Source organism: Diachasma alloeum, unplaced genomic scaffold (assembly GCF_001412515.2).
Source record: "Diachasma alloeum isolate Michigan unplaced genomic scaffold, Dall2.0 Dall_scaffold_01083, whole genome shotgun sequence".
In the NCBI taxonomy this organism is placed as follows: domain Eukaryota; kingdom Metazoa; phylum Arthropoda; class Insecta; order Hymenoptera; family Braconidae; genus Diachasma; species Diachasma alloeum.
The window spans coordinates 94,618-106,763 of NW_021681194.1; the positions used below are offsets into that span (position 1 = coordinate 94,618).

The 12,146-nt window shown below is 37.7% G+C and overlaps 1 protein-coding gene across 1 annotated transcript; it reads right to left on the reverse strand.

Moving 5' to 3' along the window:
* Positions 1–8,306: 8,306 nt before the first annotated feature.
* Positions 8,307–8,459, reverse strand: LOC114841608. Its single transcript, XM_029126655.1, has one exon. It carries the CDS (start codon positions 8,457–8,459, stop codon positions 8,307–8,309), a length of 153 nt encoding a protein of 50 aa, XP_028982488.1.
* Positions 8,460–12,146: the final 3,687 nt, after the last annotated feature.

The following is a 12,146-nucleotide window of genomic DNA, read 5'->3' on the forward strand; positions in this document are numbered from 1 at the left end:
AGCTCGCGCTCGGACTCTCGCATCCGGGAGCGGGTAGAATCCTCCAAGAAAATTCAGGACGCCCTGAACACCTCTCAGAAGTGTGGAGGTGGCTCTCAACAACACCTCGCATAGTCTCTTCACCTCTCTCCGCCCCTGCCGTGCGCCGCTACGCTCTCCACCGCTTCATCTTCTGTCAACAATAAATCGGTGTTTACGAGCCCAGCTAATGTAGTGATGTGCCGAGTTATTTTCTGGAATTGTTTTGGTTTCCACAACGTATATGAACTGATAACGCGCCTATTTACAAGGATGTACTGTGTCTTCGTGAAACGTGGCTGTGCAAGTCACCCCCTACCTCAAGCCCTTATTGCAGCATTTTAATGTTATGACTTTCAAGCCTCGAAAGACTCCTCCCGTGGTAGAGCCTCTGGTGGTCTTTGCATATTAGTCCCGAAACTTTATCAGATTCGTGAAATTGTTCGAACGGACGGGTCCGTTCCAACAACAACAACGAGGGTTGGATTTTCGTGAGAATTAAAATTGGTGAAACAAATATGATCATCGGCAATGTGTATCTCCCTTCAAGTTCAAATTTGTTTTGGTTCACATCGTCCCTATTGGATTTGAACGATCTCCTGGGCAGAATCCACAGTATTTATCCACGCGACCTTTTACTAATGGGAGGTGACTTCAACTGTGCCACAGGTTCACTGAATGAAATAGATCCTGAAGCCTTTCCCTCCGGAACTCCATATTATTCTGTAAGATCGTCGAAGGACATCAACTCGAGTGACAAAGGTGAAATTTTGGTTTCGTTCTTGGAGGAACAGGGCCTCGTGATACTGAATGGTCGCTCGCCGAGTGATTACCCTGGTGCCCTTAACCACATACCGTTCCAGAAGGACTTCGCGGATTCGGTCATCGATTACGTGCATGTTCACTCCAACTCCCTCGGCCAAACCACCGACTTCTACATCAGCTCCTTTCCTACTCAATCCGATCATTTCCCGATAGTTCTCGACGTGGTCCTTCCCTTCAGTCATCTCACCAGACACAATGTTCCCAAACCTCTGTATAAACCCTACCGGTGGAAGAAGGAGTTGGTATCGGACTACGAGTTCTTCATGCAGTATTGCGAACGAGTGAAGTGGATAGCCGGTGCTTCCGTCGACATGCTATGTAGTCACCTGTCCGCAGCAATCAACGACTGTGCCCGCAAGTTAAAAATGCTCAACGTTAGTAATTCAAACTCTCCTCCGATCCGTAAACCTTCTTGGTTTGATGCTGAATATGCTCGATTACAGAGCAATATGCTTAATGTATTCCATCAGTGGCAGAAAACCAACGATTTAACTCTCAGCTCTGAATACAAATTGTTAAGAGCTGGTAGTAAAAAACTCTATGAAACTAAGAAACGTGATTTCGAGCTTCTAATCAGAATCCAGCTTCAGAACGTACGTGACTCGGCAGCTTTTTGGAAGTTGATTAATTTATATAGAGATTCTTTCTGCAGCTCTAATAATATATTGAAGGAGAGTTGGGAACTTTTTCTAAGCAATTGTTTTCCTCCGAGAATTGTGAAAGATTTTTCTCCGCCTAAGCAATCCCACCCGATTCTTGATGCTCAAATAACTCAATTTGACATTAGTCGGGCTCTTTCAGTAATTAAAAATAATAAAGCTCCGGGCTGTGATGGCATAGGCAATGAATTCTACAAGAATTTGCTTCCCAACTGGTTATTATACATTGAATGTTTATTTAACAAAATTCTTGAAGAAGAAGTCATTCCCTCGAGCTGGGCGGAGGTGAATCTTTTCATGATTTATAAAAGGGGCGATGCGTTGGATCCGGCGAACTATAGGGGCATCTCTCTTATCAATTGTTTAACAAAAATCTTTTGCACAATACTTGTCAAGCGCTTGGAACTATGGGCTCATGAAACTGCTTCTCTCCCTGAATTCCAATCTGGCTTCAGGAAGGGTCGCGGTTGCGTCGACAATATCTTCACCTTAGCATCTCTTTCTCAAATGTATGTTGGGAGTGGCCGCAAATTGTACTGTTTTTTCATTGACTTCACCCGCGCATTTGATAGCGTTCATCATTATAAACTGTGGTCAAAACTTTACAACTTAGGGGTCTCCTCGAAAGTTATAAATGTTTATAAGAACCTATACGACAAAGCGAAGACTCCGATTCGGGCGCCGGATGGACTCACGGATTACGTAGATATCTCCGAGGGTGTCCTCCAAGGAGGTATTGAGAGCCCTTTATTTTTTGCTTCATTTCTTTCAGACCTCGAGAATTTTCTGCGTGACAGAGGCTGCAGGGGGGTCTCAGTTGATCACCTGAACGAAATAATGCTCTTAGCGTATGCGGACGACATTGTTCTCTTCGCAGACAGTCCCGCTCAATTAAATCGCCTCATGAGACTTTACTTTTCGGAAAACTCCTTAATTTTGAATGCAGCAAAATCTAAAATTTTAATCTTTCAAAAAGCTGGTAGAAGAGCAGATCTCTCATTCAGATTTAATGGTTCTCCGATTGAAATGGTGAACCAATTTCGTTTTTTGGGCATTAAATTCTCAAGCCTCGGGCTTGTTCAGTCTGGCAGCCACGGATAGAGTTAGTGCCTCAGCCTTGGTGGTCTCGGCCGCGCTGAACATTCTGTTCAGAGTTAGAGCTGATTCTTGGGGAATGATCGATATGCTCTTAACAGTCTAGTTCTTAGCGTTGTGGCATACGGTTGTGAAATCGCTGAATTGGCTATGATTGAGAGATCACAGGTAAATTTTTTCAAAAGGATTCTCAATCTTGCCCGTTCTACTCCTGGCTACGCGGTTAGACTGGAAACAGATAGATCGCCCATTGCGGCTACTGTCTGGAAGTATGCCCTGAATTGGTTGTCGAAGTTGCTTGAGATGGAGGACACACGTTTTCCCAGAATTTGTTTCAATCGCTTGTGTTCCTTGACCAGTTTGGATGTCACATACAACTGGGCCCTTCAACTCAGGCAGCTTTTTGAAGAGTGTGGCTTTGGAGATACTTTGCTTAATCTTAGATTATCCTCGCTGAATAAAGTCAAACCTAAAATCCTAGAAACTTTCGCGATTAATTCACTCGAGAGTGATCTTTCCGAGATACGCTAATAGTTCAAGCTTGATCTTTCACAAGTTTATCCGTATGGGTCCAGGCCCTCAGCCATATTTACTTTCAAATATTCCCTTGGCTTGCAAGCGAATCGTGTCACGTATTACAGCAAACATAGTTTGGAATTAAGAGTTGCTGGCGGTACAGTGCATCTGAACGCACATGAACTTTGTCAAAATTGCCACTCAAACAGCGATATAAATGATAATATAATTCACTTTCTGTGTGTATGCCCGGCGCTTGACCATATCAGATGGTCAGTTTTTGGCACAGTCTATACTACGCTGAAATTTTGGTGCGAGATATTATCTAATACGTCTGATCTTAAAAAAAAGTGTTTAAATTTATCCAAGAGGCTGCTGAGTCCCAATAACATTGTAACTACTAACCGTTAAGCAATTCTATGTATCTTTTATTAATCTTTAGTGTTCTCTTTTTGTACTCAATCGATTTCTCATTTTCTAAGAACTTCGTGTCCACAATCTTATTATGAAATAAAATAAATTGAAAAAAAAAAATCAAACAGAATAACAACAGAAATAAATTGAATAATAACTCAAAGATGATTGAACATTACCTACCTCAAACCAAAACATTAAATCATTCTAAGAAATTTCCAAAAAACCTATTTAAATGGTAGAATAACAACAGAATGCTACCGCCATCCTAACCTGCAACTCTCAACCAGTCAAATATTGCACCTATTCAAAGTGATACAAATGTATTACTCTTATTTATGTTCCTAATCTCATACTACAACTCACCAGTGTTGAAAATATAGTAATAACCCTCCCCCCCATTTCTTCTTTATTTAAAAAATTCTAAAAGTCATTTTTCAGCGATCTTATTTTTAAAAATTATCGTCAATTAAATCCCACATGACAAACAAAACACCACAGACCAGAAGTATGGACTAGCACTTTTAAGGGGCGGTTTAATAACACAAATCAGTCAATATTTATCAATTACCAAACTTAATCAATACTTATCTATATAATCAGAGATCATATATTATACCCGGTTTCTTATTGTCATTAATGAAATTAACAGTCCTATCGCTATGTTTCTTGATATGATACATTACCAGAAGGTCTAATTCAACTTTCCCTTTAACTGAACGTAGAATACTTGACTTATCAAAATTAAATTCATGTCCTTGGCTTTTTACATGATTCGATAATCCCGAACGATAAAGATGCGGATTCTTTTCACTTCTTATGTGCTCTTTTAATCTACTCTCAAAATATTTCGTTGTTTGGCCAATGTAAACTTTATCGCAAGTATTGCACGGTATCTTATATACCACATTAGACCTCTAATCCTTTGGTATTTTATCCTTCGTGGATCCAAATGTTAAATCCAATTTTCTGCTGCTAGATGAAATCAGCTTTACATCATAATTACAACAACGCTTAAGATTGCTAGTCAAGTCTGGCGCAAACGGAACTATTAATGTTTTTTTGAAATTAATTACCTCACTACTTTTGTCTTTAATGTTGGAGCTAGAAATCAATTGTACTCTATTGTTAGTTAAACCTGTGAAAACTTGTGCCGGATAATCATTGAAAATTAAAACCTTCTTAATGAGGGCCAAATTCTCATCCCATAATTTATCGGAAAGCCCTATCCTGTATGTTAAGTTGGCCACAATTGCTCGCTTTTGTGTCGTAGGATGTATGGAATTGAAATTTAACATTCTTCCACTTCACGTTGGTTTTCTATACCGATTGAAGCAGAGTCGGTTATTTTCCTTGATAAGCAAGACATCCAAACTATTATTTACTTCAATCTCATGAGTGAAATTAAGCCTAAGTTGATAATCATTGAATGTCTGCAAAGAGTACTGAATTTTATAGTGTGGAATGCACATAACAATATTATCCACATAACGATGATACAATGGAATGTCAAATTCACTACGAAGCTTATTCAAAACCGATTCTTCCAACAGACCCATTGCTAGATCAGTGCAAATGGGTGCCAATGGAGAACCCATTGGCAACCCGAATATTTGCTTATAAATCTTACCACCAAAAGAAAAGAGAGTATTTATTCATAAACGTATCTATTGCTTTAATTACTTCATCATATGGGAGACTGCATTTTAATTCACTTTTCCATTCAACTATTGCATCAGTGACCAATTCAAGTGGCACATTTGTATAAAGGCTTACCATATCAAATGAAACCAGCACATAATTGTCTGAAATAATTATATGCTTCAATTTATCAATTAAATCATAGAGCTGTTCTTTAAATGCGATGTAATTGCTTGCAATGGTGATAAAATACGAGAAATATATTTAGCTAGTTCATACAATGGACTATTGATTGAAGAAACAATCGGCCTGAAAGCCAACTGAGGCTTGTGCACCTTAGGTAAAATATATCATTTCGGTATCACAAAAGTTTTTACCATTAAGGTATCATAAGTGAGTTGGCCAGTGTACACTTTGTGTCATCTGAGCATATTGTAAATATGTCTCTAGATATGTATTCATGTCCTGCAGTAAAGTGACCCTAAACTTTAGTCTTAAACGTTAGTCTTTTGCATCTAACATAACCGTTGCTTGTCCCTCATCTGCTCTAGTTAAAAGCGAGCAATTGTGAACAATTTAACAGACAGGATGCTTAGGCTTTCCGATAAAGACTTTTGGGATGAGAATTTGGCCCTCATTAAGAAGGTTTTAATTTTCAATGATTATCCGGCACAATTTTCCACAGGTTTAATTAACAATAGAGTTCAATTGATTTCTAGCTCCAACATTAAAGACAAAAGTAGTAAGATAATTAATTTGAAAACAAACATTAATAGGTCCATTTGCGTTAGACTTAACTGGCAATCCTACACGTTGTTGTGCAAATTATGATGTAAAGCTGATTTCATCTAGCAGCAGAAAATTGGGTTCAACATTTGAATCCACGAAGGATAAAATACCAAAGGATCAGAGGTCTAATGTGGTATACTTATATACCACCGTGGTGGTAAGGTACCGTGTAGTACTTGCGATTAAGTTTGCATTGGTCAAACAACGAGAAATTTTAATAGTAGATTGAAAGAGCACATAAGAAGGGAGAAGAATCCGGATCTTTATCGTTCGGGATTATCGGATCATGTAAAAAGCCAAGGACATGAATTTAATTTTGATAAGTCAAGTATTCTAGGTTCAGTTAAAGGGAAAGTTCAATTAGACACTCTGGAAGTGTATGATATTAAGAAACATAGCTATAGGACTGTTAATTTCTTTGATGATATTGGGTGGTCAATAATGAGCAAAAACCGGTTTAAACTTCATTGAACTCCACCCAACTTAGGCGCAGAGGTCAAAGACATCGTTCTAGTCGTTTTTTGCTATAATGCCGAAAAATACTTACATAATATAAAGACCAATACACTGAGAGAAATATCGTCATAATATCACAAAACTAATTTCTTGCGCCGAATATATCATCTTTTTTTTACGCCTCGGAGTCCCCTTTTTCGGGTCCCATTCGGTACTCTATCCAACCCTATGCATGCGAGAGTGAATTCTATACTGTACCGCATTTGCACTCCGCTAGAAGATAAAAGTAGCATGGGGAAACCACAAAAAACCCATGCTGGTACAGGCGGTTCCTCTATTAGCAACCGCCCGCTCGCCGGAGCCTTCCGTGGAAAAATTGGGTTCCACGGAGAATCTAACTCACAACTTTTCGCACACTAGACTTGCGTCTAATCCACTCGGCCACCGACGTCGGTCAACATGTCATATCTTGAAGATAAATTGCTTGGGATAAGAATTCCGGATAATGTGTCAGAAAATGACAGATTTCGGTGAAGTGTTCATGACTTGAACCTGATCATTTCATGATAAAGTGAGAAATACTTGCCACAAGCTATCGGTTTTTTCGTGTCAGAAGCTAAGAAAATGACTAGAAATATTAAAAGCTTCCATTCAGTGAATCATGAATCAGAGACTTTCATATGTAATGAATCTCCATTCATTAGATATGAAACAAGAATAATTTGACAGAAGGAAAAAAAGATGTTGCTGCCCTTTGAACTCAAAACAATTGACCATAAGCGACGGTTATTTTTTTTTAATATTTGGAGGTTTTACTCTGCATAAAGTCTCCACTTTATGCAGAGTAAAACCTCCAAATAAAAAAAATAAATAACTGTCGCTTATGGTCAATTGCTTTGAGTTCAAAGGGCAGCAACATCTTTTTTTCCTTCTGTCAAATTATTCTTGTAAGGAATAATATCTTATCTTTTAAGGAATATTATCTCATTTCCAAAAAAGTCATTATCTTTTCATTCAGTAACTTCATTCTCATTCCGAAAAGCATCGATTTGGTATCTGAAACCTACCATAAATTGATCAAATATGCATGTGATGTTTTTCGCTCAAGAAATGATTTTTGTGATATCATGTCGATTTTTCTCTTAGTGTACACTTATTAGGAAAGTTTCACTTCAGTCGCGCGTGATTTTCACGCTCATATAGTTTTTAAAGATGAAAGTGCAAAAGTATAGTAATCCTCGTCAGACCCAATCTAACAGTAACTATACTTCGATAGAAGCTCGACGGGTTTTTCACGAGTATGAAGTCAACCGACCGAGGCAAAACTGAGGGCTGCCAATCACATAAGCTGAAAAATCCTCGTCGCAACTGTGTCGCACTATATTTTTTGTCAGTCGTGTATATTCAAAGAGTGGCGAACTGTACCTTCTTTCATTAATAGGTAAACGAAAAGATACTTTTAGGCATGAAGTGAACGTAGCCTTGCACGTAGCAGTGACAAACATATAATGTTATGTAAATCCTACCTCAGGAGCTGTTAGAGGATGGTATTTTACTGGCAACTTTATGCATGTTACCGTAAAAAGTTACCGTCATTTACTTTCCTAAGCATGAGTAAGAAAGTAGATGGCCGAGTGAGAAGATAAAGGCAAAAAATTAGAAGAAAATTAAACATAGTGGCTATTATTTATCTCTTATTTTTCATTTACTCAAGCTGAGTTATTCTTCATATTTAATTCGAATAATAAAATATTTTGAAACTAAGAATTTCTTATGATACTAAGGACAGGACTTTACATAGCGTTCCACATCTTGTGGAATTAAAATCTACTAAAAGAATGGATAGTCCCAATCGAGATTTATATCCGGGACTTTTCGAATATACATTAGGTGCTATGGAGTCTTCAGGCCCGTTGAATTGTGCAGTGATGAAACATTTTGCAGGAAAAGAGTTGCATTCTTCAATATATTACTTGCATCTTTGGTGTCATCAGCCTTTTGGAATTGGATGAGGATAACAAGATATGTCGTGACTGCACCTGCCATCTGCGGGAAAGAAGAAACTAGAAAAATATATGATTATGACTTTCTGATGAGACAGTTCTATCGGTAGCAATATCTGATTTAAATCTTCTATTGTGACAACGATTTCCAAAATTAACCGAACGGAATCCAAATTCTTCATTCGGAGAAAATGCTCAATCGAAGATAGCGGGAGTTTGTCACCATCGGCCTCTTCCGCCTCAAATTCCCCAAAATCCTTCGAAACCGGGACCAAAAAATATGTCAGCTACTCTTGCGAGAAACTGTCGTTGGGCACCAGTCGATTTTTGCCAACGCGGAATCACTAAAATTGCAACCGTAGACGTAAGTGAACGAAACGAGAAAACTAAAAATATAACTAGGATGGAGAAAATTAGAGGGAAAGGTTGCAGAATTATGCCCAGCCAGCTCGAGAGAAAATTTCGAGAGCGGGGTGGAATCGGTCTCTTGGTCTTAGGAATGGGGTCGCAAATAAAACGTGGCAACAAGAAATGCAATTAGAAAGAAAATTGAATTAAAATTCCCTTAATCATCTAGAAAATCGGAAAAATGGATAAATGACGAAGCTTTAGTTAAATAGAAAAATACCTCGCGTTTAATTTACCCACGTAATTCAAATACAATCTCAAAATCTCTAATTTTCTTTTAACAAAATGTACTTATCGAGAGTGAGAGTAGTCGAGTAGTTTTTAAGAGAGAAATATGCGCGAAAGGGAAAATATAGGGGATCTGGAGATGTCTTCGCCAACGATCACTCAGCATTATCCAGCAGCTGGAGTGCAGGAAGACCTATCGACAAGTCAAACTCATTCGTGACGAAAACCCGTGGAAGTATGACGGTTAAACAAAAACTAAAAAATTATAGAAAACTCTGGGGAACTAATATACTACTGAAAAGGTGCAATCGTACCGCCAGCTTCAAGTTGGATCTCCATCATGAGCATCATGGCTTCACCTGAATTTCAGGAAGTTCAGGAGCTACTTATTTTCGGTTTTCAGGGATCTCGAGACAACGAGAAGCCTTAAATTAGTCAATCAACGCATTGGGGAAACTTTGCCGAGCTAGAAAAGCACTCTATTGAGGCTGGAATTCACTCGGATAAAGAATTATCCCACCATGTCCACTGCACCTACATCAACGATGCATGGAGAGCGTGCGTGCACTTATTTACATGCGTTCTTTCCATCTTATGTCCTTAATCTGGCCTCAAACACTCCATAAACCCTCTCAGAGCGATCGGGAACTAATTAAGCACACGAATGGTGCGCTAATTGTTCTCCAAATTCTCTCATTGTCAGAGAGAGCACAGCGGCGTCACTTCGTGCAACTGAGTCCTGTGCAAGTGCCTCTCGCGGGTTTAGTTGGTGATTTTTCACTGGAAACTGGGCTCACTGGGTAGCAGGACATTCAGCAGGATAGTCAGAAACAATGAAACAACCACTCAAATCCCTGCTCCTAATTTTCTAGACCCAAATTATGCAAATTTAACAAAATCGAAACCACCAACGACTGCAATTAAATGTCAAATCTTAAAAATACGTAGTAGACCAGAATCGATCAACTTTCTAGCCCGAAAAAGAAACTTTAAAACCCTCATCGATCCCCCAAATCTAAAAAAAGAATTGAAAAAATTCGACTTACCATCAAACCAATCATAAAAACGGAAAAAAAATCAAAGAAATCTCCAAAATATTCCAATCAGGCTGCAAAACTCCAAAAAATCATAAAATAAGAGAATTCAAAATCTTAACGGGTGCAACCCCTCCGCTCACTTCTCGAACCCAAACACAAAAATTTCCGAATCCATAAAAAATAATCCACAAAATGGAATGGAAACCCTCCAAATTTTCAGCCACTTTCGAAGTATATTAAATGTGAAAATCTTCCAAATATACCTTTCAAAATCTTTTCATTAATCTACAAGACGGAAAAAACAAAAACCAAAAAACTCGGAGAAATCCACCAAAAACCCCCAAACTCTCAACCTTGCAATCAACCTGAACGTATTCATCGATCTGTAATATCGGAAACGAAAAGAAGCATAAAAACCCCAAAGATAAAAAATGAATAATAAAACCTTACAAATTTACTCATGAACGAAGTTTCATGACATCTCCCGGCAAATTTGAGGTAGTTGGAGCAGGGTAAGATTTTGCATACATTTTAGTTGGCGAAAACTTCTTTACTGAATTTTATGGTTTTTGACCAGCCAAATCCCAATATCTGTCATTATCTCTCTCATTTAACCGTTTATTGTGAAAACTTTGCCTTTTTGGGTAGAAATCTATCAATTTTAGAACTGTCGTGTTGAGGTCGAATGAGTTAATCTTGTTGCACGGTTAGAAAATTACTTCTGAACTTTGAAGTAAGATTTTTTTGAAATTTTTACCAATCACTCATTCACGGGAAATTTTTCTATAATTTTGTTAGTGAAAAATAAGTTGAATTTTGAAACATGCAATGGCATTGAAATTTTCAGGTCCACATGACCTGAATGAAAATTATTCAATATTTGGGAAATTCAAACAACCAATTTTCTGAATTTTTAATTCACTGGAAATTTAAGTGGATATGATGATCAATTTCCGCAACGAGTTTGACCATTCTAGATGTCATTGCAATATTAATGATAATCTAACATGGATAACCCAATTATTCAGAATTTTCAAGGTGAATCAGATGAACGTATTCTATGACCGATTTGATCTTAAATTGAATTCAAATTCACAACATTGAGAATTCTATTGCAGCTATTGCTTAATTTTCATTTTCTCATCGTAAAATACAAGTAAAAAGAACAAATGAGCGCTGCCAGAGCTTTAACCTCAATAATTGACAGATATGGAAAATTGAACTTTTTTTTCCTCATTCAAAATTAATTTTTAGTTCAATCATTAAATCAACATTAACAATTTAAATTCACAAACAAATCCGGAAATGAAGATTTGGTGGGAAAATTTCTCAATTTTTCAAAAAAAAAATGGTTGTTATGTCATGATTAATTTTTTCCGTGGAAATCACGAAAAGAAAGTTTAAATCGTCCAGATCATGACGATCACCACATTTCATTCCATTTTGATTCTTTTCATCCTCAAATACAGGAAACTTCCGATCTGAAATAATTTTGGTTCCGGAAATTAGCGATTTTTTTTTCTTCGTGTTTCAACTACCAAACCTGCCTCTCCCATTTAACCCTTGAGAACAAGTGGTCTTTTCGACCATCCTCCTGTTTGACCCTTAAGGGAGGTCTCACTAGTCTTTTTAAGTCTCAGAAATATTTGCCGGAAAATTTTGTCAATTTTTGCTTCCGAATGGAAGCATTGTAACGGTCGATTTTTCGATTCGCTAATTTTGCTTGGAAATAATGTAGAATGCTCTGAAACGTGAAAATACAAAATTTGAGGACCATGTATCTATGTGTGACCGAATGTGTGGATTGATTATTTCGAAAATTTTTATAAATCACGACAAATAAAGGACTAAAGTTGAAGCTACAAATCTGAAATTTTTTCACAAAAATTGGTATTATTTTGGAGCATTTCTGGGCCCAGTTTCAGCCCAATAGGCCCAGTATTTTCTGAGATACAGCAATTTCTCAAAAATCTTTGTTCCTCAATATTGCAAAAACTACATGACCGATTTGAATTTTTTTGACGCCAAAATCTTCTTTGTGATAATCTGTTGGGTCA

Bases quoted from the DNA above. Each gene is read 5' to 3' on its own strand.
- LOC114841608 (XM_029126655.1), bottom strand. From the start codon at position 8,459: ATGGCAGGTGCAGTCACGACATATCTTGTTATCCTCATCCAATTCCAA.